The following is a 22,921-nucleotide window of genomic DNA, read 5'->3' as shown; positions in this document are numbered from 1 at the left end:
ACAAGGCCATCGTCGCGGGAGTCGTTACGGTGGCATTACGGCATCGATGGAGCTGGACGGCACCGCTACGGGGGGAGCAGTATACGGACCAGCGACCCCCCGTCCGCTGGCCCCTCAACCGAATAAGAAGGAGGCATACGATGTTACTATGGAAAAGACCTATCGTCACTAGAGAACCGCCCGGGGTGCTACAGGAAACGCCAGCCCGCAAAAGAGATCCATCACCCTCTCCCTCGCTGCCTCCCCTTCCCGAAAGAGCAATATCCCACCGCCCCGAAAAGGACAAGCGCCTCCCTTACAGACACCGCATTTTTCACCTCCCTCCCCTCGTCTCCGTCTCCGTTGTCTCCTCCCCAGGCCACAGGTCTCCACCGAACCAATCTCTCGGCTCTGAGGGCCTACTGCAGGCCACCCTGGGCGCTTACCCTGGGTCCCCAGGAAAGAAGAGGGGGAGGTGTGCTTTTAAACTACAAAGACCGCCCAAAATCATACCCATTTCATCCAATCATATCTCATCATAGTTCCATGGAACAAAGTCTCCCCAAACAAGGTCCTGAAGAGCAGAGGAAATCCAACAGCCCGGGAAAGCTCACGAGGTTCGGCGAGAACGACGGGAGTGTGTGTGTGGAGGACGGATTAGTGGAGGGTCTACCACGCGGGCGGAATCCCTCCCCCCATCCATCTCCACGGCTCACACATTTACCTCGCTGCCGCCCTCCGCGAAGCTCGCAAAAGCAGCGTGAGATGGGCCGCTAGCAGGCCCCATGTTCGCCCCGCGCCGTGCCGCTGCGCGTCAACCGCGATCCCGACTGTCAGGCTCGCCTAAGAAGCTGGCCACCCGCCCCCCTGTCTCTGCTTCTCGCCGCCCCTCACCTCCTTGACAGCCCAATATGTACCCAAGAAAAATAAACAAACAAGGTGGAGGAGGCGTGCGCTGATCAATCGTCGAGCAAAAAATAGAGATGCAAAGTAAATCCGGGGATTTTTGGTATCTTGGTTCCTGCAGTTTCTGTGCAGGCAGGGATGTGTGTATGTCGTGCGTCGATTTTTGGTGTGGCGGGAGTAAAGGAGGTTGCTTTTGAAAATGACACGCTAGAAAAGACCGACACCCAAAGGTAAGGCTGAAAGAAACGCTTTTGTCGCCTGCTCGTCTCTGCTTCTTCAACGTCCGCGATGTCGCGCGGCTGAGGAAGAGACGAGTGAGCGCATTCGCAAGGTACGTCTAGTACTCGGGCGAAGGGTAGCGAGCGCGCGCCTTGTTGTACTCCTTGGTGTGCTTGCGGGAAGTCTTGCTCTTCAGCGATCTGCGCAGAGGTGTTAGCCCGGTTTTCTGTCTTGTCTCAGATCTCGCAGCCGCCGCCGCCGGTTTTCTGTCGAACAAGCTTGCTTCTTCCGAAGCCACCGAAACCCGCTTTTCCCGTGCCTCCATTTTCCCCGCCAGTTCGCGGGGAGAAGAGGGGAGTTGCGAGATTGCCGGTAGATCGTCAATCTTGACCATCGTTTTCTGCCGCTTGCTTGGTTTTTTTTTGTTTCGAGGTCTCGGATCCCGCATTCGGAGACCGGAAGAAAAAAAAAATGATCCAAACTTACGAGACTTTCTTCTGCGTCCACTCGAGGTCCGCGCGCACGTCCTGAGCGTCACGGTAGCCCTCGTTGAAGCGCTCGCGCGTCTTTGCGAGACGGGCCTGCGCCTTCTTCTGGAGTTCCAGCAGCTCACGGTGCTTTGCGTTGAGCTTGCCGGATCTATTTTTTGCGTTTTCCGGTCAGCCAAATGTTTTCTCTCTGCTTGCGCTTGTCTTTTCCGGACTGCTGCAGCGATCGGCCCCCGCGGCTTATGCAGGCACCGGCCGCCGGAACACCGCTCGGGGATTTTTGTGTAGTTCTCAATGGGGTACTCACGTTTGCGCCTGGACCGCAATGTTGCGATCCAGAGGGATGGGGTCAAAGGTCTGGGCGAAGCGGTCCTGCATGTAGTCGTTGAAGTCGACTCCGCTGGCCGAGTGGTGGCTGTCAAAGTCGCCGCTGTTGCTGCCGGCGTAGCTGGAGTTGGCAACCGAGTAGCCGCCAGAGTATCCGCTGTTGCTGTATGAGGCTCCGGTTCCTGAGCTGACGGACTCGTCCGTCTCTGGGGGCGAGACCGAGTAGGTGCTGCTGTAGCTTGGGTATTGTTGGCCCTTGTGGTTGGGGACGGGCATGGGGATGGCGTAGGAGTTGTAGTGGGCAGACATGATGGGCGATGGATATCCGGGTAGTCGACGAAGACGGTTAAGAACTTGTGACGTGTTGCCTGTGTGCGATGTGGGAACTTGTTTGAAGCAAACAAGGGATGACTAAAGTTCGTTGTGTTGTGAACTGGGGATGGCTGGCCACTTGGTATGACGGGGCGCAAGGAAGGTGCTTGCTTGGATGAAGCTTGATGAAGAACGACTTGGAGAAGTTGGGCAGAAGCTTGATGATGAGATAGTCCGAGATGGTGATGAGAAAGGAAGAAGAAGAATACAGATTCCAACCGCTCAAGTTGTGCCCTTTTATACTTTTTCCGAGACCCATTCCGGACTCCATCTCTTCTTCTTGCTCGGGGGAGGGGATAAGACATCAAGCCTCGATTCGTCCGATTGCAAGCCATGGCTTCATGACTGAACCCCGCCCGAGGGAGGGAACGGACGGAATGGTCCCTGGGCATGATGTGATGGGATGGTGAGAATGGCCGCAGACACACGCAACGACATGGACGGACGTCGGCCATGAGCATGAGCAGCAACAGCAACAGCCGGCCGACCTGTCTGGACCTGGGCTAGCCTGTGCGTTAGTGACAGGGAAGAGAAAGAGGCTAAACCCTGTCTTCACCCGCTTGCCGCTTGCTTCCATGGCTGTCGCTCGCGGGGTGGGCAGTGATAGTCAAAGACGAAGGCAACGGAGTGGTTGTCTCGAGGGTGTGGATAATGGGGACGTTGAGGGGCATGTGGAAGGGTGATGGACAGAGCCATTGGCCAAGGAGAAGACAGGGAAAACAGATTGCTACATCTGCAAGCCGAGTGTCCATTTCCCTCACAGAATAGAAAAAAACTCAATAGGAATAGCTCAGTATCGAAGGCAAATAAAACAACCGAGCAAGGTGTCTGCATATGCCGAGGGGCGACTATCATGGGTCGTATTGGTGGAGATGGACCACGATGGAGGATGGGTGGCCCAGATGAGGCAATGGATCTGTTTGGGCTTGAGAAAGATGACAACCGGGGCCAGGGAAGGGAAAAAAAAGAGAAACAAAAGAGGCGCGTGGAAACTGGCACGGACTAGCCGGTGCAGACCGGCGAAGAGCAGCGAGACAGATGCGGGTTGGAAAGCCATGTAAGGCATGTCGTGTAAAACGGCGACGGAGGGCTCTGCAGATAGACAGAGACACAATTTTTCTTAATTTTTTTGATGGACCGCCGGGCAAGACAGGGCAGGGGAGGTACATCTCGACAGGTATCACGCCGAACTACTTTAACCAGCTAAGGTAAGGCAAGGCAAGGAGAGGGTGGATGCACCTGCAAGCCAGGGGCATGGGGCTCTGTGGGCAGGGACGGGGACGGGGACGGCGGCCGTGGGCCATGGACCATGGCGTGAAGGGTTCCTTTCCCTGGGACCTCTTTCCGCCCACGCCCGTGCGGTGTCAAGATGGGAAGAGGTTGCTTTAGCTTGGGATGAGGGAGGTGGTGTTGAAGTGTGAGGCGTGGATCTAAGACATTTGGAGGGGGGAAGGTGAAGGCTTCGGAAGCAAGGCAAACGGAAGGTCGTCGAGGGCTTCCGGGTCGAACGATGACGGCCTTCCGGGGCCACGCCATGAGCCGTGGATGGGAGTATGACGGAGGCCGTGCGGGTCGAACGTTTCCATCGACCCAGTTAGACGCAAGCCGACGGGGGCCATGGAAGGTATTCCTACCGGGGAGGGGTGCGTTCTGATTCGTGACGGATGGAGAGAGGGCGAGGAGGAAATGGAATACTGTGGGCGAGGAATGTGGGTTGCAAAGAGAATGAGAGAGAGAGAGAGCGAGCAAGCAAGCAAGCAAGCAACCTCGGGCCTGGGGAGGTACAAGGCGGAAACGTCAGGATAGAGTCAAACAGAGCCAGGACCAACGGGGAAGGTATGGCCCGGCGTTGATCGAAACTATGGCCCAACGAGAGAGGAGGCCACGAGGGCGGAGGATGGGCCGGGATGGAAGAGGACAGGACAGGATAAGGTAGAGTAGGGCAGGGCAGGGCGGGTTGGATCAGGACAGAAGTCGAGAAAAGAACGGCTTGGGATGGGAATGTAACGGGGGCAGCTCAGTGAGGTCCAGGGTGTGTGTGTGCGCCCATGTGTGCCTGTCTGTTCTCTCCGTTTCCTTCGTTCGCAATTGCGAACGAACCTGGCGTTCCTGGCATGTATTTTCCAACGTGGCCGCCATATCTTTTCTGTCTGCGTGCTTCGACGGTACGACCAGGTACAGAGAGAGGACGAGAGGTCAGAACAAACAAGGTAACAGAACCAGGTCAATGTTCAAGCAATGCCAAGAAAAAAGTACCTTTTGACGGCTTCAATTCCATTTGTAAAAGCAGCGTGGGATTTCCACTCCCACCCGGCTCGTGTCGTCGTCTCGTTGGACTGCAACAGAAACCACCTTGGAAGAATCGGGAATGCGGGAAAAATGATGGGGGGCCCCCTTGTATGTACGCTGATCGGACCTTGGGAAACCTGACTTTTGGCGAAGCCAAATTGTTCATTCAAAACGGCAATGTTGCGTTCTGCCGTGCGGATGCGCATTGGAGTTGCAGACAAGGAGGGAGTGATGTATCCCGTGGTGGTTGACTTGATTGACCCTGGCGTCAGGTCAGGCAGAAGTGCAGCAGATTCGGGCATTTTCTGTGGTGATGCGTTGTCAAGGTGATAACCATGACCGTTTTTATTTAATTCCTTTTTTTGTCTTTGTCTTTCCTGGGTCGAAAAAAAGAGCAATTAATTTTTTAGTTTCCCCCCCTCTAGCCAAATAATATTTTTATTTCCATTTTCTTCGTCTCTACCGCATCCTGTGTGGTCGACCGCTGGCTGCCTGTCCCAATTGGGCCTCCTGGCTTCTGGTCACCTTTCCCACCGACTCTTTGACACTCTACCTGTGACCTCTCCCCCTCGCTGATTGACTCGATATCTGTTCATTTTCTGAATTTTCCATTGGTGCAAAAGAAAACAGACTCCCAGCTTTTGCCAGTCTTGGAACCCGTCCAGGGCTCCGGCAGGGCTCCCAGACATCCCTGCACCACCACCCCGGCCTGATGGAGATGCACTGATGCAGAAGGTTGACCAGGGCGTCCTTCGTCGGCTTAATCGACGGAGTTTTTGTATTTTCCATTGGTTAAAAATGCAGAAAAGCGGCGCCGACTTGCTGGATTTCGCCCCTCTGAGCATCCATCACTGATGCAAGGTGGGAGGGGGGCGATGGGGGGAACTCCATCCCCAAGTTTTCCCAAGTCCCTCGAAAGTTTCATACGACTGGGGGTGTGAATGCATCTCCAGAGGCCGATATGCGAGAAGATGGAGCTTCAGAGATGCAAACCTCGAAAACCCGAAATTACACAAGTCAGGACACGAACCGTTTTTTCTCCCTCTCTCCTCTCTTGTCAGTTTGAAAGGCTGCCGCAGAACGGAGACGAAGACGCAGGCAAGCAACCTGGGGCAATCTTACACCTGCAAGTCCCAAGAGCGGCGGTGTAAGTCTTCAAGGTCTCTCTCTCTGGGCACCCAACCAAGTCCCACATCCACATCCGTCATCGTCAGCCGTCGACGGTTGACAATCCGGCCGCGTGTGAGTGAGAAGAGGCAGCCCAAAATTCGACCTTACCGTAAGGCAGAGGTACCCAAACCCAAGCCCCAAGAGGGAGGCCCAATGGTGAACCGGCATCATCACCACCTGCATCACCACCTGGGACGGGGACTTCCCTCAACCACCAACGCCCCCCATCTGCCTAATGTCATGGGTTACGAGCCCAGGACAGGGCGACCAAGGGGGGCCCTTTTACTTTCCGATCTGATCTAGCGGCGCATTGGTTTTGCATCACTCCATTTCATGTTGTTGCTGCTGCTGCTGCTCTGCATGTCGTGCGCCATGATACGCCCGTACCTCGGATTGGAACTACTGGCGCCGGTACTGGCTGATTTTCTGTTCATCAATGAGACTTCTTCTCTGGACCTGGGACTTGCAGTCGACTGGGTCCAGGGTGGAACCTGAGATGCAACGACGATGGTGAGCGAGCATGGCAAGGCATCCAACGAGGCATACAAGTGACCACTTCCGAGGCCCGGCGTCGGCCACCATGAGCCAAAAACGCCAAAACGTCCTCGCATCGGTCGAAGGTGGGATCGTCACTTGAAGACATGTATGTCCTAGAGTTATCCGGACGCATGTCTGTCTGGCACAGGTGATGCGGGCGTGACAGACAACGGTCAAAACACATTGACGACGCAGCTAACCCTACTTGACTGGGCAGTCGAGGAGAGGAGAGCGTCGTTCCTCATCCCGGCCCGCGGTTCGCCGTGATGTATCTCTGTCTCGTCTCTTGGCCGGCAGGGATCCGAGGTGCCCCACGCAAGGTATCCCCGGGATGACGAACGTCGTTCTGGAAACATGCCAAACGAACAGAGCGTGTGAATGGAGGGGGAACGGGCTGCATGAGGTCTCCAGCCAGGGCCACCCCGGAGCAAGCCAGTCTGACGTTTGAGCCTTCTCCAAAAGAAACAATCGTGCGAGAGAGAGAAGGAAGCAAAATTTGTCGTCCAAAAAAAACACCAGACCAAGGGCTTGCCGGGGCCTTGATCCGGAGCCGGAAGGGAGTTCCTTTCGGTCTGAGGATAAATACATCTAAGTAGATACCTATGTACCCTGACCTTGAAATTTGGGCGAGGGAAAGGAGGGGGAGGGGCATGACTTGCTCTCCATGCACCGGGATCCACCGTCGACGACTTGGACTTGGCTACAACTACTTCTTCGTAGACCAAACGGCACTCTTGACAGAAGGAATCGGCGTCTGGGCTTCGTTGACGACCATTCTCGAACTCGACTAGCCGGTTAATGTCGCAGTAGACCTGGAGTTTGACATCGATGAGCGCCAATAGTCAGAGACGCACGTCAGGGGCTTTGAGGTGAGGCACCGAGTGCCGGCCATAGGTCGAGACTCACTCTGGGATGACGGGGCTTCATTTTGCATGAGTGGTGGTTGACCAATACCTCTTTGGCGAGGCTTGTCCGCATTCGAATGCGCCACTCTGCGGTTCTGGCATCCCGGTGGTGAATCGGAACGGCAACCGTAGGCACTGACCCAGAGCCAGAGCCATCATCGACTCCGAGATTCCGCTCAGTACATGGCCGTACCGGTTCGGACAAGAGCGTGAGAGTGAGAGAGACTACGGCAAGCCATGTGAGGTGAGGTGAGACTAAAGAGGGGAGAAACGAGCGGTGACGGGTGAAACGAAAACGGTCTGTGGCACGGAAAACGAGCCCGCAAACCTTGTTTTGCCCGTTTGTCTCTCCCGTCCTGTTCTTCAACATTGGGATGCGGAAAGTGCTGTCTACGACGGGAAAACACCAAAAAGTTGGACGCCGAACTCCAAACAGAATGACGGGGCCCTGCCTCACCTCCGGGTCTGCTGTATCCCGGAACGCATGGCATGGCATGGCAAGCAAACGAGTCGTATAATTCTTGCTGCAAGACAAGGGGTGGGACAGCGCAACACATGCAACATGCCATGACATGAACCGCAATCGCAACCGCAACGCAAGCCCAGCAGCAAAAAAGTGAGATTGGATGCAGATGCAGTCAAACGCACTCACGCAGTACACACACTCACACACTCACACACACCTACACACAAGAGAAGGATAGGCCGGGCGAGACTACGGTAGACTTTTTGATGATGGGGCACACGCTCACTGGACAATCCCCACGAGGGCGCCATCTCTCAACCCAACCAACATGGCCACAAATCCCGCTTCGCCGCCCTTCTTTTCCTTCCGTTCGCTGTCGACGTTACATTCGAACGTCGCCCACGTCGTCGTCGTCTCTCCCATCTCTCACTCCCCCTCCACCCAAATCGCAAATCGCCCCCATCGCCAACAACACCCGCAGATACACTCGCATACCCCTCCGCATCACCCATTTCTCACCGCGTCGCTTCTCACCCAAGCAAATCTGCGATGCGATCCGCTTGCTCGCTCTCCTCCAAACAACACCCGTCCACCTGCACCGGGTACTGGCCGCCTCCCCTTCGCAAGGACGAAATGCAGCATGCAAGCCTCTTTGCCAACGCCGCACGCCGCACTCCGCACGCCATATGCTCATGCCCACGCCACGCCACGCCGCCGCCGTTCCCTCTCCTGGGACTTTGAACGAGAAAGGTGCACACGGCAAAGTCGACGCAACGCAGCACACTGCACTTCCCTGCACGGATCGACCGTCGTGTAAGGTCAATCCAACATCCCACGTCCACCACCTCCGTCCGCCAACAAGAAAAAAAGTCCGCGTGCGTGTTGTGTCGCCCATCAGACCGGCTCGTGTGTGTCTCCTTCGTAAACTTCGTGAGCTGCCAGATGCCGTGTCCCTCACATCTCTCGCTCGGGATAAAAACTTCTCCATGAGATACGGGTGTAAGGTAGACAAATCATGGTTAAAGCGAGGTTACAAAACCACAAGTCCCGACAGCTGCACGACATCACCAGCCCACGCAGAGCGCACGCAGCCTTCAGCCCCTCAGCCCCGGCCAAGGTCTGTGTTCTTGCTGCGGCTGCGCTGCCATGCAGTGTGACGAACATCACGTCGTCCTTCCATGCTTCGTCTCTGTCTGCCTGCTGGCTGGATATTATCCGAGATGTTGCGATTCAGACAGCGATCCTCTTCTGCGAGAATCTGCCAAATGCCCTTTCCATCCAGGATTCTCCCAGGCTTTTTCTTATCTTTCGTGCCCTCTACGCCATAACACGAGTGGATCAAACTTGAAAGTTGCACCGGCGATCTCCCTGTGCTTCGAACGCTAGTAAACGAAAGCGTGACCGCATCTCAAAGGCCCCGGATCCTACGATAATCCCCAAAAGCCTTGTCCTTGCAACCGGTGTCATCGCGCGAGAAAAAGTCAAATGCATGTCAGATGGGTGAGGGGGACCGAGAGTAAAATGCAAGAGAGAAGAGGGAAAGCTCTGTTTCGTTATCTTGTAATAGCAGCTAACATTATATACCCTCGGGGGCCTGGACGTCGCAGTCGTCCCTTCATCCGTGGTTTCCCATAGAATTTCCGATCCTGTATCGCGTCCCAAGGAGATTGAAAAACAAAAAAAGTACAGACTAAGTACCTGTCGTTGATGATAAGTATGGTATGTTTCCTCGAACCCCTCCCCGGCCGCCGACCCTCATATGCCATGCCCCGCCCTCGACCGCCTTCCCCCGATTCTTATCCCAACGGGCACGGTAAAAAAACGCCGATGAATCATGCATGTATAACGCCATGCCAGCCGTTTGCACGAGGCAGAGAGGGCGCTCCTTTTCCCAGCCTCTCCCCCGTTGGAGGCTGGCGCCCCTTCCCCGCCTCGCAGCCCATTGCCGTCGGTGTGCTAGTCGTCGTTGACGATGAAGCTAGCGATCGGTGAGCTTTAGTGCGTAATTTTTTTGGTTTCCGCCCAGTCTATTTCCCTGACCCTTCTAGCCAAAGATCTTGAGAAATCCCCAGATACCGGCTCCGCTAAGCACTGGAATCGTCAGATTGTCGTCCCAGCCAAAAATGTCCACCACCTCACTGGCGGCCGCCACAAAGCCGGACCACAGACCCATGACACCAAGCGCTAGCGGTCCGGTGATGGTGGCCTGAGCATCCGAGAGCCCCACGGCGCTTGCGATGGCGCGGGGTAAGTGAAGTGCCCCGGTGAACATGAAGGGATACTGCTCGTCGCCGGGGAAAGGTCCCGTTCTCGGTGCGAGCCAGCCCCAGAAGAAGTAGGACGATGCAATGCCGACCAGGAAGGCCGCTGTTGATCCGGCAAGAGACTTGCCCTTGCGAATGCGCGGGGTGTATGCGCCATACATGCGACCGAAGGTGCTGGCGGCAGTATCGCACCAGCTGAGCAGCAGAACACCCATGACGCCGACGTCCTTGGGGAAGAACTTGAGGACAGCCCAGGCGCCGAGCAAGTAGAAGATGACACCGTTCCAGCCCGCATACTCGCTCTCGCGCATCAAGGCACCGAGCACCGAGACGTAGAATCGGTTGAAGGAGGCGTAGTTGTGACGCAGGTAGTCGGCCGTCGCGATAGGCATCAGCGCAGCCATGAGCCACGGTGCAACTGAGCTTGTCTGAATACCCGAAATGTAGAGCCATAGTGTGAAGAATCCGATCGAGACGTGCAACACCTTTCTTGGCACCTCGTGCTTGTGCACAAACGTCCTCCATTTCCTGTGAATGGGTATCAAGCCCAGCGGACTCGGGCTTCGGCTGAAGTCTCGCCAGCTCCATCCTGTGGGAGCGGCTGAAGGAGGGGCCAGGTGGCCGTTGGCCGTCGGTGTCTTGCCGTTGCCGTTCGCATCGCCGTTAAGAGCGACGCCATTCGAGATCGGTTCGCTCGGGATGACGGGTGATTTGGGTGGTTTCGTCTGCGTCTTGACGGTCGTCATCGGTGTAATACGGCGAGACTCGATGGGGGACCGGCTTCGTGTGCGCGATCTGCGCATGGTCGTCGGCTCATAATCATCCTCTTCTGTCCTCTCCTCTACCGGCTGAGGAGTAGTGAGACGCTTTCTCGTTGCTGATCTCGTTGTAGGGCCAAAGTAGTTGTCTTGTGACATTGCGTCGATCTCTGACGGTGTCGGGCTGGGGGAGATGACACGCGGTGTCGAGGGCACGGCGCGGACAGACATGTTGTTGTACGGGAATGGGGGCAGAGGGGAGCAAGACACTGCCCCTGTCAATAGGCGTTGGAGGGGATGGAGGAGCCTTTGTAGAGGCCAAGATGAGGACCGGAGATAGCTGTCTCTTCTCGAAAGGCGGTCGTGGGGGGCCAGGGCGTCGGCGGCGTAGTGGGAGGCTTGGGAGGCGCGGGCGTGGGTGCGGTACAGGTCGAAACGTGGATAACGTTTTTGATGGTTAAGGCTATGCTGGGCCTGGGGTTCGAGGAGGGAGGCGGGCGTGATTATCGGATCCAGGGTGATGTTTGAGGATGCAGCAGAGAAGGTCTCCGCCGCATGTTGAGCCGGGCTGGTAAGGGGAGGAAGAAGAAGAAGACCACGCAGACATGCGGTCGGTCAGCAGACGGCGTGACATGTGTTTAAAACGAGGAGTTTGGACCGGATCGTCGGTGTCTTGTTGCGCTGCGAGTCCAGTGCCAATACATGGGCTTGTGCAGGTGAGGATTTTTCGCCGTAAGGTTAAGGTACCGAGTACCTGGGGCGTACTGTGCGCCGGGCCGGTGACACTGTTTGTTAGCAAGCCCACATGGTCTTGGTAGTGGTCTTGGTAGTGGCATATCCAGCCATTTGGTTTAATCGTTATGGTGGTTTATCTTTAGGACATTTTACTTTAAGATTACTTTAGAATAGATATGGTTATTTCTGACGGCATGAACCATGGTGTATTCATGGTTTTGGTTTCCAAGATGGACAATTATAACGTTCGAGACAGCCAAACACCTACAGTCCCAATACCCCTCTGTACAGTGTGCCGAGGCCCGGATGACCACCGCCCCCGAAGCCCACTCCCCAAGTCCAACACCGTCCGGTGCACGCGACTAATACTAGGGACGGCCTGTCGGATGGTGTCAAGTCCAGCGGCAGCGGGCAGTTTGCAGGGGTCCGCAGTGCGATCCAATTTGAATGGCAGCGCTTTTTACTGCGTACGGGCTGCCTCTGGCAAGCATGTGAGAAAAACCCAAAACCCACGAAGCCATCTCCGGCCATCCCGCCGCTTCCATGTCGTTCTTCGCAGGAGGATTCTGCTGCGGATATCGCTCTCCCAGTCTGCCATCGTGCATCATCACATCATGGACGCGAGACACACTGTCTTTCCTTGATTTTTCTTGACCGCCTAGTGCGGGTGTGCAAGTGCCAAGCGGGCGTTTGGCTGGCATCATGGCTGAGAGTTTTTGGGTGGCATGTCATAGGGCGATGACACTTTGTCTTGGTGCTTGTGCGACACTTGCACCCGCGAAATCTGAAATCTGTGGCTCGGGGTGGCCCAGGACGGTTGGGCGGAGAGACGGGATGATATCACTAGCTTTGTCCGTGGACGGCGGTCGGAGCAGGCACTTGCGCCAAGAAATCCGGTTACTGGGTGGTCTGATAAGCAGCCAAAGTCCACGTGAGCATCTCTTATCTCTGCATCGCAATCGATAACAGATTAGATCAGCTCTTATCGATAATCCAAAAAAAAAATCTCGGCCCCTCCAGCTCGGACAGCAGACAGCAGCCAGCCGCGACGACTTTCGCAGAGCCGAGTTTGAGGCGCAAAATCTCCTGAACCGCCCCAGGCTCAATTGGACGATTGTCGCAATGGCGCCCGACGAGAAGAAGAAGGACCCTAGGTCCTGGCGTGGACTTACACCTCCTCTGGCCGAGTACGACTCCCAAGTCTAATCTGACGACGACGCGCTGCTAACCTTTGCGCGCAGATGGATCCTCGATTTCGTCTCTAGTCAAGGCTTCCAGCGCATGACGCCTGTCCAGGCAGCATGTCTGCCGCAGTTCCTTGGAAACAAGGACGTTGTAGTAGAGGTATGCAAGAATGCCTCAACACAATGCGATATCAGACTAATTCTTGAAGGCCGTCACTGGCAGCGGCAAAACTCTTGCTTTCCTCCTCCCCCTAGTCCAGAAGCTCATGCGCCTTTCCGAGCCTACGAAGCGCGGCCACGTCTTTGCCATTATTGTTTCACCGACCCGCGAGCTTGCGATCCAGATTCACTCCGTTCTCCAGGCCCTCGTCGGCTTCCACCCACCCTCTGCCGAGATCCTCCCGCACCTCAAGGAGGACGAGAAGCGCCCCGACACCAACGTCCCGGTTATCGTCCCCCAACTGCTCGTAGGAGGAAACACGACGACGCAGCAGGATCTTAGCTTCTTCGTCAGACATGCTCCCAATGTCCTCGTCTCTACACCTGGCCGACTTGTCGAGCTGCTGGCCTCTCCCCACGTCCACTGCACGCAAGCGACCTTCGAATTGTTCATCATGGATGAGGCGGATCGTCTGTTGGATATGGGTTTCAAGCAGGACATTCAGAGAATTCTTGGGTATCTGCCGAAGCAGAGGAGAACGGGTCTGTTCAGCGCGTCGGTTTCGGAGGCTGTGTCTCAGATCATCACCGTCGGTCTAAGGAATCCCGTCAAGATCGCAGTCAGAGTCAAGAGCTTGCGGGATGGAGGAATCATCGAGGACCGGAAGACACCCATCAGTCTGCAAATGTCGTACCTCCTCACGCCAGCGAGCAAGAAGCTGCCAGCGCTTTGCAAGTTGCTGGAGAACCTCAACCCCCGCCCGCAACGGAGCATTGTCTTCCTGTCATCATGCGCGGCCGTGGACTACTTCCAACACGTCCTCCCAACCATTCTCCCCGACGGCTTTACACTCGTGCCGCTGCACGGAAAGCTTCCTCCCAAGGCTAGAGAAAAGAGTTTCGCCAAGTTCGTCAACTCAGTTTCACCTTCCATCCTCCTCTGCACAGATATCGCCGCCAGAGGTCTCGATATCCCCCAGGTAGACTTTGTCTGCCAAGTCGACCCTCCCGCAGACCCCAAGGTCTTCATCCACAGAAGCGGACGCGCAGGCAGAGCAGGCCGAAAGGGCTTGGCCGTGGTCTTCCTGCAGCCTGGCCACGAGGAGGACTATATCCCCTTCCTCGAAGTCCGCAAGACGCCCATTCACCCCCTCACGAAACCCAAAGTAGAGATCTCCGACGAAGAAGCAAACGAAACATCAGAAAAGTTCCGCGCCGTCTTGCGCAGCGATCGCGCTTACCACGACAAGGCTCAAAAAGCCTTCGTCAGCTGGGTGCGCAGCTACGGCGCCCACCAGACAACCTCCATCTTCCGCGTAAAGGACCTCGACTGGGCTGACCTCGGCAAGGGCTGGGGTCTGCTTCGTCTCCCGCGCATGCCCGAGACGAAGACCTGGGACGGCGACAAGTGGCTCGGTAACGAGGGCTTCGACTGGGACAACTTCACATACAAGGACAAGACCCGCGAAGCGGCACGACAGGCAGCGATCGAGGCGGAGAGGAACGGAGAGAAGGCAGCCGCGGCGGACGCGGTGAAGAAGAAGCGCAAGACCAATGAGGCGTGGAGCAAACAGACTGACAGGGAAGATCTGAGAGTCGAGCGCCGGGAGAAGAGGAGACGCAAGAAGGAGGCCGAGAGGATGTCGACGATGACGGAGGACGAGAAGATCAAGGCCATGGAGCTGAACGAGCTGATTGCCGAAGTCAGGAAACGGAACCAGGCCAAGGCAGCGGGCGGAAAGGACAAGGAGGACGAGTTTGAGGGGTTCGATGATTGAAGCGCTGTATCATACGGGGATATTATTTAAAAGTTTTTGGTATCGGAGATTTTGTGGATGGATGGGTTGGAGGTGTGGAGATACCCCGGATCTTGGTGTAGGACGACGCAATCTCACGAGACCTTCTCTCCAGTCGCCCCATCGATCAGATCCAGTCGTCGCCGACCGTTCGTTCACAGAATTGTTCCCACAGCGGAGCCGGACTGGCCAAAGTGAAAAATGTGACTTGAGAATGACTCACCCACTCCACTACCTTCATGGACTGGCAAACGGAGCTCATTTTCAACAAGTAATACAAGCACAATAGCTCAGGGGTAGAGCGCTGGGCTCATAACCCAGAGGTCCCTGGATCGAAACCAGGTTGTGCTATTTGTTTTTGTCCTTTTAGCCATTCAATCATCCGCAACACCTCAGAGGGCTCATCATGGTACATATCCTTTGAATCCATGAATGTCGACAAATCCTATTCCATGGATTGAAGAACTTGACCTTGCGGGCCCTGGTTGTACGCTTGATTCTAAACTCCGTCAACTCCAAAGTCTAATCCAGACCAGAACGCAAAGGTGTCATTTGTCATCATCTCCAGATCTTCAAGTTCAACCATTCCACCAAGGACGTTTGCTGTATCCAAGAGTTCATGTGCAGACACTTCGTCGAAAGGGGCGCCATCAAAAACAACGTCCGGCACTCCATCGCCGAAAGGGGCGCCATCAAAAACAATGTCCGCCATTCCATCGCCGCCATGAACTTCCTCTAGACCGTGACTTTCCAATTCCGATTCCAAGTCCCCATCATACTCAACTTTCTCGATAATCTGCTCACATTCCCATCGACTCAAGGAGCGCAATCTGGCCCACAACGCATTGTCGTCCACAGTCCATCCTCGCCAAGTTTTGAGTAGTTTCGCAGCAACCATGTGTCCCTCTAGCTCGGCATACCTTACAGCCCGCAGGTATGAAATCCGCCCTTCACCCTTTGTCTTAACTCCTTGGCTTAGGATATACTGAATAGTGTCGATCCTTCCGTGTTCTGCAGCACCTTCAAGCGCAGTGCGACCGCGGCGTCCGGAACCGGGCGTATTAACATCAGCGCCAAGATCGATCAGCATCTTAGCAACTCCAATATAACCTTGAATTGCGGCAAGTTGCAAAGCGGTCGCACCACGGTCTCGAGCTGCTGGTGCATTAACGTCAGCTCCTGCGCCCAAGAGCAATTCAATAAGATCCGAATGGCCATTTTCAACTGCTATCTGCAGAGGACTTCGACCAACTCTGACGTGACTGTTGTCTTCGTTGACGCAATAATTGCCATCCAAAAGAGATCTCACGCCATCGATGTGGTTTCTCCTTACAGCCGTTGCAAGTGGCCCTTCATAATCGTCGAAGCCAGAAGATAGCATCCGATATTGTGCCAACTTTTGTATGGGACCGTGTCTATCAAGATTGGCTGCGATGGACATTGTGAGCCGGTCAGGAAGAAACCCATGGTCAAGAAGCCGGCAGAGCGGATTCCCAGACATAAGGGCTAGAGTCAGGGGCGAACCAAGGATTGTAGGCTCATCTCGCCAAAAGGCCCTACTCATGCTTCGGTGATAGCTGAGCTGGTGTATATAGTATGTGTCGAAAAAGTCCCTTACGCGCTCAGAGCCTGTGAGACTATGGATAACGCGTTCGGGAAGTGCGGCTAGCGAAGGCTTTTGTAACTTAGCGAGGAGTAGGTCGAGCAAATCATCGCGTTTTCTCCCAGCTGCTATTCCAATGGCCAAGCTCTCAAGGGGAGACGCATCCCCGACTTTTGGACGACTATTAAGTAAGAGCTCGACGGTTTCAGAGCCATGATCTTCAAAAAGCACAGCGGCACACAGAGCCCCTGCGTCGTAGGCGTCTGGAAAATGTGTGAAAATCTGCGCGACCAAGTGCTGGTTGCCATCGACTATGGCGGTCTCGAGTATTGACATTAGGCCGAACTGTTGGCTAGTGTCAAAATGAGCCATTTCGAGCAGCCGATCAGTCAAGCTCTGGTTGCTATTAACTATGGCGGCCTGGAGTATTGGTATGAGGTCGCCTTGCTGGCTAGTGCCAATATGAACCGTTTCGAGCAGCCGATCAATCAAGTGCTGGTTTTTAGTGATTATGGCGCCGTGGAGTATTAGTATGAGGTTCTCTTGCTGGCCAGTGTCAAAATGAACCATGTCGAGCAGCCGATCGATGAAATGCTGGTTGCCAGTGACTATGGCGGCCTGGAGTATTGACATTAGGTCGTCTTGCTGGCTAGTGCCAAAATGAGCCATTTCGAGCAGCCGAGAAACCAAGTCCCAATCGTTGAGAAAGACAGCTCTATAAATCTCTCCGCCACGCAAAGCCGCACCTGCATCAAGCAGTATCATTGCGATGTGAACCATTTGGGACATTTTCGCACTCCCAAATGCTCTCTGCCCCAAAGAGCGTTCCAGTACAGTGAAGCCATTTTCCGTCCAGTTTGGGTCAGCACCCATCTCCAAAGCTAATCGCACAGCGTAAGGCTGAGGGTCACGTTCACATACTTCATGGTGAGCAGCCCAAGGGGGAAATGGTACACCGTGCTGGGCAAAGAACTTTGACGCTTGATGATTGCGGCTAAGTAAGACAGCACCGACGGGGCTGGCTGCACGCTCCGTATATATACTCTCGATCTCCTCAATTCGTGACCGCTGCATGCCCAGCAGACATCTGGTCAAATCAGCTCCATGACTGTGCAGCAGCTGAATAATTTCGAGACGGCCGTAGTACGCTGCGAGGTGTAGTGGCGTTGGGGGGTGTTGGAAATCAAGATAGCCGTCGACTGGAACACCAAGTTGGAGAAGCTTTTGGCACATTTCAAGGCGTCCACTGTATGCGGCAACGTGCAAAGCAGTGACTCCTTGATATGAACATGTGAGATCAACGTGAATCTCAAGCAGGAACTCAAGAATCTTATTGTGACCGCTTAAAACTGCATGAAAAATGACGTCTGGCGTGATGAAGGAAGCCGGAGGGAGAAGTGGTTCTGACTGCTGAGCCTTGCTCAAAAAGTGCGACAGACAGATCACAGCCACGGATTCTGTGATGAGCCCAGCTGCATAACCCAAAATGTTGCAGCTTGAAGAGGTCCAGCCCAAAGCAGGGTAATCTTTGCCTTTCAAACACATTTTCGCTCCGTCGTCCATGAGAATGTCAATCAACTCCAAACTCGGAGCTTCAAAGTTGGGCAGGATATCGTCAAGAATATTCGCCAGCAGACGCCATTGTCGTCCAGTTTTGAGAAAGCTGATGATTGCTTCATCTTTGAGGAAACGTTTGAGTAGTTGTACTCTCTCGGTGTGGCTGATACCTGCTTGGATAATTCCCTGGATAAGATTCATGGGATCCTCGTAGGCTGATGTTGTATTCAGCTTCGCGTCGAGCAACAAAGACACCAAGGGGAGACAACTCATGTCAACCGCTACTTCGAGAGGCGTGAGGTGCTTTCCTACGCTGATTTGTATCGGAACATTTGGGTTTTGTCCGGATGAAAGTAGCCATTTGATGACTCTCCAGCTCGGCAATCCGTTCAACATGAACTCTTTTGATGTGTTGACTCGTTGGCTGTACAGAGTCTTCAGGGCTTGCTGGAAAAGGCTTTCCGCTATAGAATGAAGTGCCGTGTCCATCATCCTCCCCAGCTGAAGAGGCATCTGCATGATGCCTGAATCTTCAAGTAATTTGATAACCTCATCGTCGATATGCGGATTGGCTAACTTGTTTGATGCCTGGTAGAGCAAAATTTTCAAACGCTCGGTGGTGACGTCGGCTACTGATCCATGCAATAGTACTTGCGCACGCGTTGCATTTTCATCTCTGTGAGCTTCTGGCATAATCAAGCCGATTTCGACAGCTAACCGAGATGGATCTTGCTTGTTTAAGCCACCCTGGACATGGGATATTGAGTGTAAAAATGGTCTTTCCGCCCTGATAACGATCTGAGTTGGTGCGTTGCCAGAAGCGACTGACAATGTGGAGAGGCCCCATGCTACACTGGATGAGTCATGAAAGCTGCGAGACCTTCTGCTCGATACACTCACAGAGGGGAAGACTGCGCTCGAAGTGAAACCATGGGAGGCAACTTGGCCACAAAGGTGATATATCTGGGATTGACGCCGGAGTGCGAATGATTACCTCCGATGACTCGGGCATTTTCGGGCTCATTCCAGCTACGGCCTGTCAGTCTGTGGAATTGAAAAGTTCGACCTATCGGCAAAATCTTACCTTGCTTGAGTTTGACGAGGGAAGTTGGTCGATGTCGGTTGATCTCTTTGCGTGCTTTCGCAGGATCGACGCGTTGCCCGTTGAGGAACACGTCGCTTGCCTTCTGTTGTCGTTTCCTCTTCTCAACACGATGAGCGATGAATTGCCAAATCGCATCGCTCTTTTCCTTTGGAGCTTTTTTGCGAAAGCCCCAAATTTTCAACTTGTATTCAAGTTGAGCCTTACTAAATCTACTTAATAGGAGCAACTAGCAGCAGAACACGGCAGACTTACGTTACCTCAATCCCTCCATCTTTCAGCTGCTGTCTCGTCTCATCTTGAGTCAAGTTCTGATCGATGATCATTCGCCTGATGCTGGGTTTGTGCTGAAGCCATTCAGCGTCAGTCAGTCGGGTGGGCGCCATCGTTACAACCGTGGGCATGGACTAAGACGAAGGTAATAGTGCTATAGGTTTGCGGCTCGTTTCATCACACTGATGAAGTGTTGCGAAGAGGAAATGCAGAGCCTTATTCGAAAATGGCATTCCGGTCAGAAACGGGCCAACATCTCGTGATTGGCTGTGGCCAATACCGGAACATTCGAATGAGGCTGTGGGTGTTGTCAGGCCTTCATTGGCTCAACCCCATATCTGAAAGGCGGCCTGCCTTACTCTTGGCAATGGGTCGCTTCAGGTCCTCTGCAGATGCTGCACACTCATCTACAAGGATGACGTTGAATTGGGTGCGAGAAACCCCATTGGTTCAACCCGGTATCTGAAAGGCAGACGAGGCAGTGTCCGCACAAGTTTTCCCCCACCGCCTCAGCTCATCTGGGACGCTTGCACATTCCGCCCGATGGCAGGTAAGTGAGAAGAGCGGATAGCTGGCCAAGTCGAGCGAAACGAAACGACAGATGACTCTCATTGGTTCAATCCGCAGTCTGAAAATGATTTGGATGGTAGTAATTGACATGATCTAGCAGAGCACCTGTGCAGCCTGCGAGATCGCATCGCAACGCCTGTAGTCTCCAGCGGCGCCGCTTTCCCATTCGCTCACACCAATGTCTGAAAAGCGAGCAGCCTCTGACTTTGTTATGCTTCATTCCCTGTGAGAGCGGGATGGGACACTTTGAGAAGATATAAGGCTGCTTTGATCGTGACCTTTCAACTTCCTTCCAGTCTCCTATGTTAAAGCTCGTCAACCATCTCCACCACTGTCAGTCCCCAACATACGGATTGATGTCGCAATTCGTTCCTTCCTGTTGACGTCGATGTTTGTTAGATTTCTTCATTGATCTCTACCCGCGCGACGCATGGTCTGGTTCGGATATCTTCCTATCGTCAACCCGTCCAACTATCAGTCTGATCTCGAACGACAACCTCTCCGTAACAAACCATATTGACGGCATCGCTAAAATGGAGGTGACCCTGGAGGCTATCATCGCAATCGTTTCGCTTTTTGTGGGACTACCATCGACCGTCTTCATCATCTGTAAATGCTGCAACCGCCGACGGCGCTGCTTCGGTCAGGGTATGTTCGACTGATCTCTAGCCCTCGGAACGGAAAAGACTGACACCCTCTAGCTACTCAGCCCTTCTCGAACGACAGATCGATGCAGTTCGAGTCGGCACCTTATGAAGAAAGCTTCATACGACGGCAATCACACAAGAGTTTCCGCGCTTGGACGGTCGTGGGGCTCCAGGTAGATGCGGTCCCGTATCCGGATAACTTCTACGACCTGCGTCCACTCGGAGGCAGTCAGTCCAGTGTTAGTGGGATGAGAATGGAACGAGGATTTCACACTGTCGGTAGAACAGCGTCAGAGGACCTTTCGCTGTATTACATAAGCCGGATTGCTCTGCAGCAGCCAGCTTCGGCGGGTGGCTCGTGCATAATTAGTGGGTAGGTTCGCCTGAACAGTGAAGTCACTGCTTCTTCGTCCAACGGTGCCAATCAATGTGCCCATCTCCAACGCCACAACCCATCCGAACTCGACATGGCAGATAGCGAGCGCCCAAGATCGCGCTCGCCGCGGCGCGATCGCGACCGAGACAGAGACAGGCCCAGAAAGCAAGGAGGCTTCCGATGGAAGGACAAGAGCCGCAGAGACGACCGCGATGATCGCGACGACAGACGGGGCCTCGAGCGCGGCTACCGCAATCGATCCCGCTCGCCACGCCGCGACCGAGACAGAGATCGCGACAGATACAACGACCGCGATCGTGATCGCAACGACAGCTACCGCCCGCGCGACCGCGACCGTGACCGCGATCGCGACTCAGGCCCAAGAGAAAGCAAAGCCGGCTCCTCGAGCTCAAAGGATACGACGAAGCCACCCAAGAGAGAGAAGCCCGCGCCCGCACCTGCTGCTGCCGGCGGCGAAGAGATGATCATCGTCCACGTCAACGACCGTCTCGGCACGAAGGCTGCGATTCCCTGCCTCGCCTCGGATCCCGTCAAGATGTTCAAGATCCTGGTGGCGCAGAGAGTCGGTCGGGAGCCCCACGAGATCCTGCTGAAGCGCCAGGGAGAGCGGCCATTCAAGGACCACCTTACGCTGGAGGACTACGGTGTCAGCAACGGTGTGCAGATCGACTTGGAGGTTGACACTGGTGATTAAGGAGCAAGCATTGCGGATAAAGCACGATTCAGGTGGATGGACCGAAAGTCGGGGCTGAGGCTGGCTGCCTGGGAGGCTTGGAACGTCTGGGCATGCACCTCTACATGACTGATTTCACTTTGGCGTTATCGGAAGACCACGAAATCATGGGTTGAATGGTTGGAGATGAGGATACCCATTCTCGAACGACTTGCAAAGACTTGTGCAAAATGGCATTGTGTACTCAGGTATTAAATTACGTGTAAAAAGCATTCCAACAACATTTATGCTTACATACTGCAAATTAGGCTGGGCCGTACCGCGTCGAATTCCTCGAACTCTCGCCCGCGTAGCTCTAAGATTCTTGCCTCAATGCTAATGATGAAGCCGCCTATGTTGCCTGCGGGTTTACTTCCAATTTGCACTACGATCGTCATCGTCGTTGCTGTCATTATCTCTACGCAGTCGTCCTCGGTCGAACTCATGAAATACACAGGAAGTATTGCAGTGCAAACACAAGAAAAAGTACTTAGGCGGTCCCTTGATTATTACATGAGCAGGGCATGAGCAAGACTTATGACACAGGCCGCCAGCCAGTGCCATTGGAGACTGTTGCCATTGGTCACTTTGAAAGCAAGCGTCTCAGTTAAGGTCACGTGGCTCGCGCAAGACTCGCGTTCTGCCCCCCTTGGCCTTCGCGTTGACGACGCGCCCTTCACTTGACAATCCCCAAATCTTCGCCGTTGACTCAGAGAACGGAGCAGCTGCGTATCTATTAATCGAGTCATCCTTTCAACTTTCCGATATCTTCTTGGAAGATCAAAATCATCGACATACGACGTCTTGCATCACATCCCCAACACCCTTCTCCGCCGCTTCACCACAATGGCCAGAACCGCTGTCGCCCAAGCGTCGCCAGTAGCGCGCGACATCACTTCTTGCAAGATTCCTGAGGGCGAAGAGATGCAAATTCAAATCGATCGCATCGCCGCCTCCCATCGAGGCACGCAGTTCGAGAAGAGAGTCTGGACCGCCCTGTGCCAAGTACCCAGGGGTCACATCACGACATACGCCCTGCTCGCCAGCCATCTCAAATCATCACCAAGAGCTGTCGGTAACGCGTTGCGCCGCAATCCGTACGCACCACAAGTTCCATGTCACAGAGTCATTGCCACTGGTGGAGACCTTGGAGGCTTCAAGGGCAAGCGGCCAAAGAACGGAGAGGGTATCACTCTGGATGAGAAGAGGTCGCTTCTGCGGAAAGAAGGGATCAAGTTCGGGCCGAATGGCAGGATTCTGGGGACTCCATTCATGGCTTTCATTTGATTATTGATCACTCTCGAATCAAACTCGATTGCTTTGATGGATTCTGTGCAAAACGCATGTCGTGGTAACCTACACCCTCGTCGTATCTTCTTATGAATGGCTCCGGGTAAAGTACAACTTTTCCTCGCAAAACTCAGCTAGTGTGTAAAAGAACAAGCCAACTCTGGAATTTGTGTTGCCCGCATTGAAAGAGCTTCGATGCTTTCCAGCGACCCGGTG

General features: G+C 54.3%; 6 protein-coding genes across 6 annotated transcripts; 3 read left to right on the top strand and 3 right to left on the bottom strand.

Annotated features, from left to right (window-relative positions):
* Positions 1–1,222: 1,222 nt before the first annotated feature.
* Positions 1,223–2,228, bottom strand: GCG54_00002790 (uncharacterized protein; the record flags this gene model as incomplete). The annotated part of the gene is made up of 3 exons (XM_045402873.1): positions 1,223–1,304; positions 1,591–1,743; positions 1,900–2,228. The coding sequence occupies 3 exons, from the start codon at positions 2,226–2,228 to the stop codon at positions 1,223–1,225; spliced, it is 564 nt and encodes a 187-aa protein (XP_045264604.1).
* A 7,474-nt stretch (positions 2,229–9,702) lies between these two features.
* Positions 9,703–10,911, bottom strand: GCG54_00002789 (CTP-dependent diacylglycerol kinase 1; the record flags this gene model as incomplete). The annotated part of the gene is made up of 1 exon (XM_045402872.1): positions 9,703–10,911. The coding sequence occupies one exon, from the start codon at positions 10,909–10,911 to the stop codon at positions 9,703–9,705; it is 1,209 nt and encodes a 402-aa protein (XP_045264603.1).
* A 1,626-nt stretch (positions 10,912–12,537) lies between these two features.
* On the top strand, positions 12,538–14,536 carry GCG54_00002788 (ATP-dependent rRNA helicase SPB4; the record flags this gene model as incomplete). The annotated part of the gene is made up of 3 exons (XM_045402871.1): positions 12,538–12,602; positions 12,657–12,759; positions 12,809–14,536. 3 exons carry the CDS (start codon positions 12,538–12,540, stop codon positions 14,534–14,536), a joined length of 1,896 nt encoding a protein of 631 aa, XP_045264602.1.
* Positions 14,537–15,053: 517 nt separating this feature from the next.
* Positions 15,054–19,202, bottom strand: GCG54_00002787 (uncharacterized protein; the record flags this gene model as incomplete). Its single annotated transcript, XM_045402870.1, has 5 exons — positions 15,054–16,604; positions 16,725–18,567; positions 18,615–18,750; positions 18,799–19,022; positions 19,072–19,202. 5 exons carry the CDS (start codon positions 19,200–19,202, stop codon positions 15,054–15,056), a joined length of 3,885 nt encoding a protein of 1,294 aa, XP_045264601.1.
* A 990-nt stretch (positions 19,203–20,192) lies between these two features.
* Positions 20,193–21,397, top strand: GCG54_00002786 (Ubiquitin-like modifier HUB1; the record flags this gene model as incomplete). Its single annotated transcript, XM_045402869.1, has 3 exons — positions 20,193–20,307; positions 20,361–20,545; positions 20,684–21,397. The coding sequence occupies 3 exons, from the start codon at positions 20,193–20,195 to the stop codon at positions 21,395–21,397; spliced, it is 1,014 nt and encodes a 337-aa protein (XP_045264600.1).
* Positions 21,398–22,261: 864 nt separating this feature from the next.
* GCG54_00002785 (Methylated-DNA--protein-cysteine methyltransferase) lies at positions 22,262–22,702 on the top strand (the record flags this gene model as incomplete). The annotated part of the gene is made up of 1 exon (XM_045402868.1): positions 22,262–22,702. One exon carries the CDS (start codon positions 22,262–22,264, stop codon positions 22,700–22,702), a length of 441 nt encoding a protein of 146 aa, XP_045264599.1.
* Positions 22,703–22,921: the final 219 nt, after the last annotated feature.

Source organism: Colletotrichum gloeosporioides (assembly GCF_011800055.1).
Source record: "Colletotrichum gloeosporioides strain Lc1 chromosome Unknown consensus_42, whole genome shotgun sequence".
NCBI lineage: Eukaryota > Fungi > Ascomycota > Sordariomycetes > Glomerellales > Glomerellaceae > Colletotrichum > Colletotrichum gloeosporioides.
The sequence above is the reverse complement of the archived record's forward strand: the minus strand, read 5'-3'. Positions and strand labels throughout refer to the sequence as shown.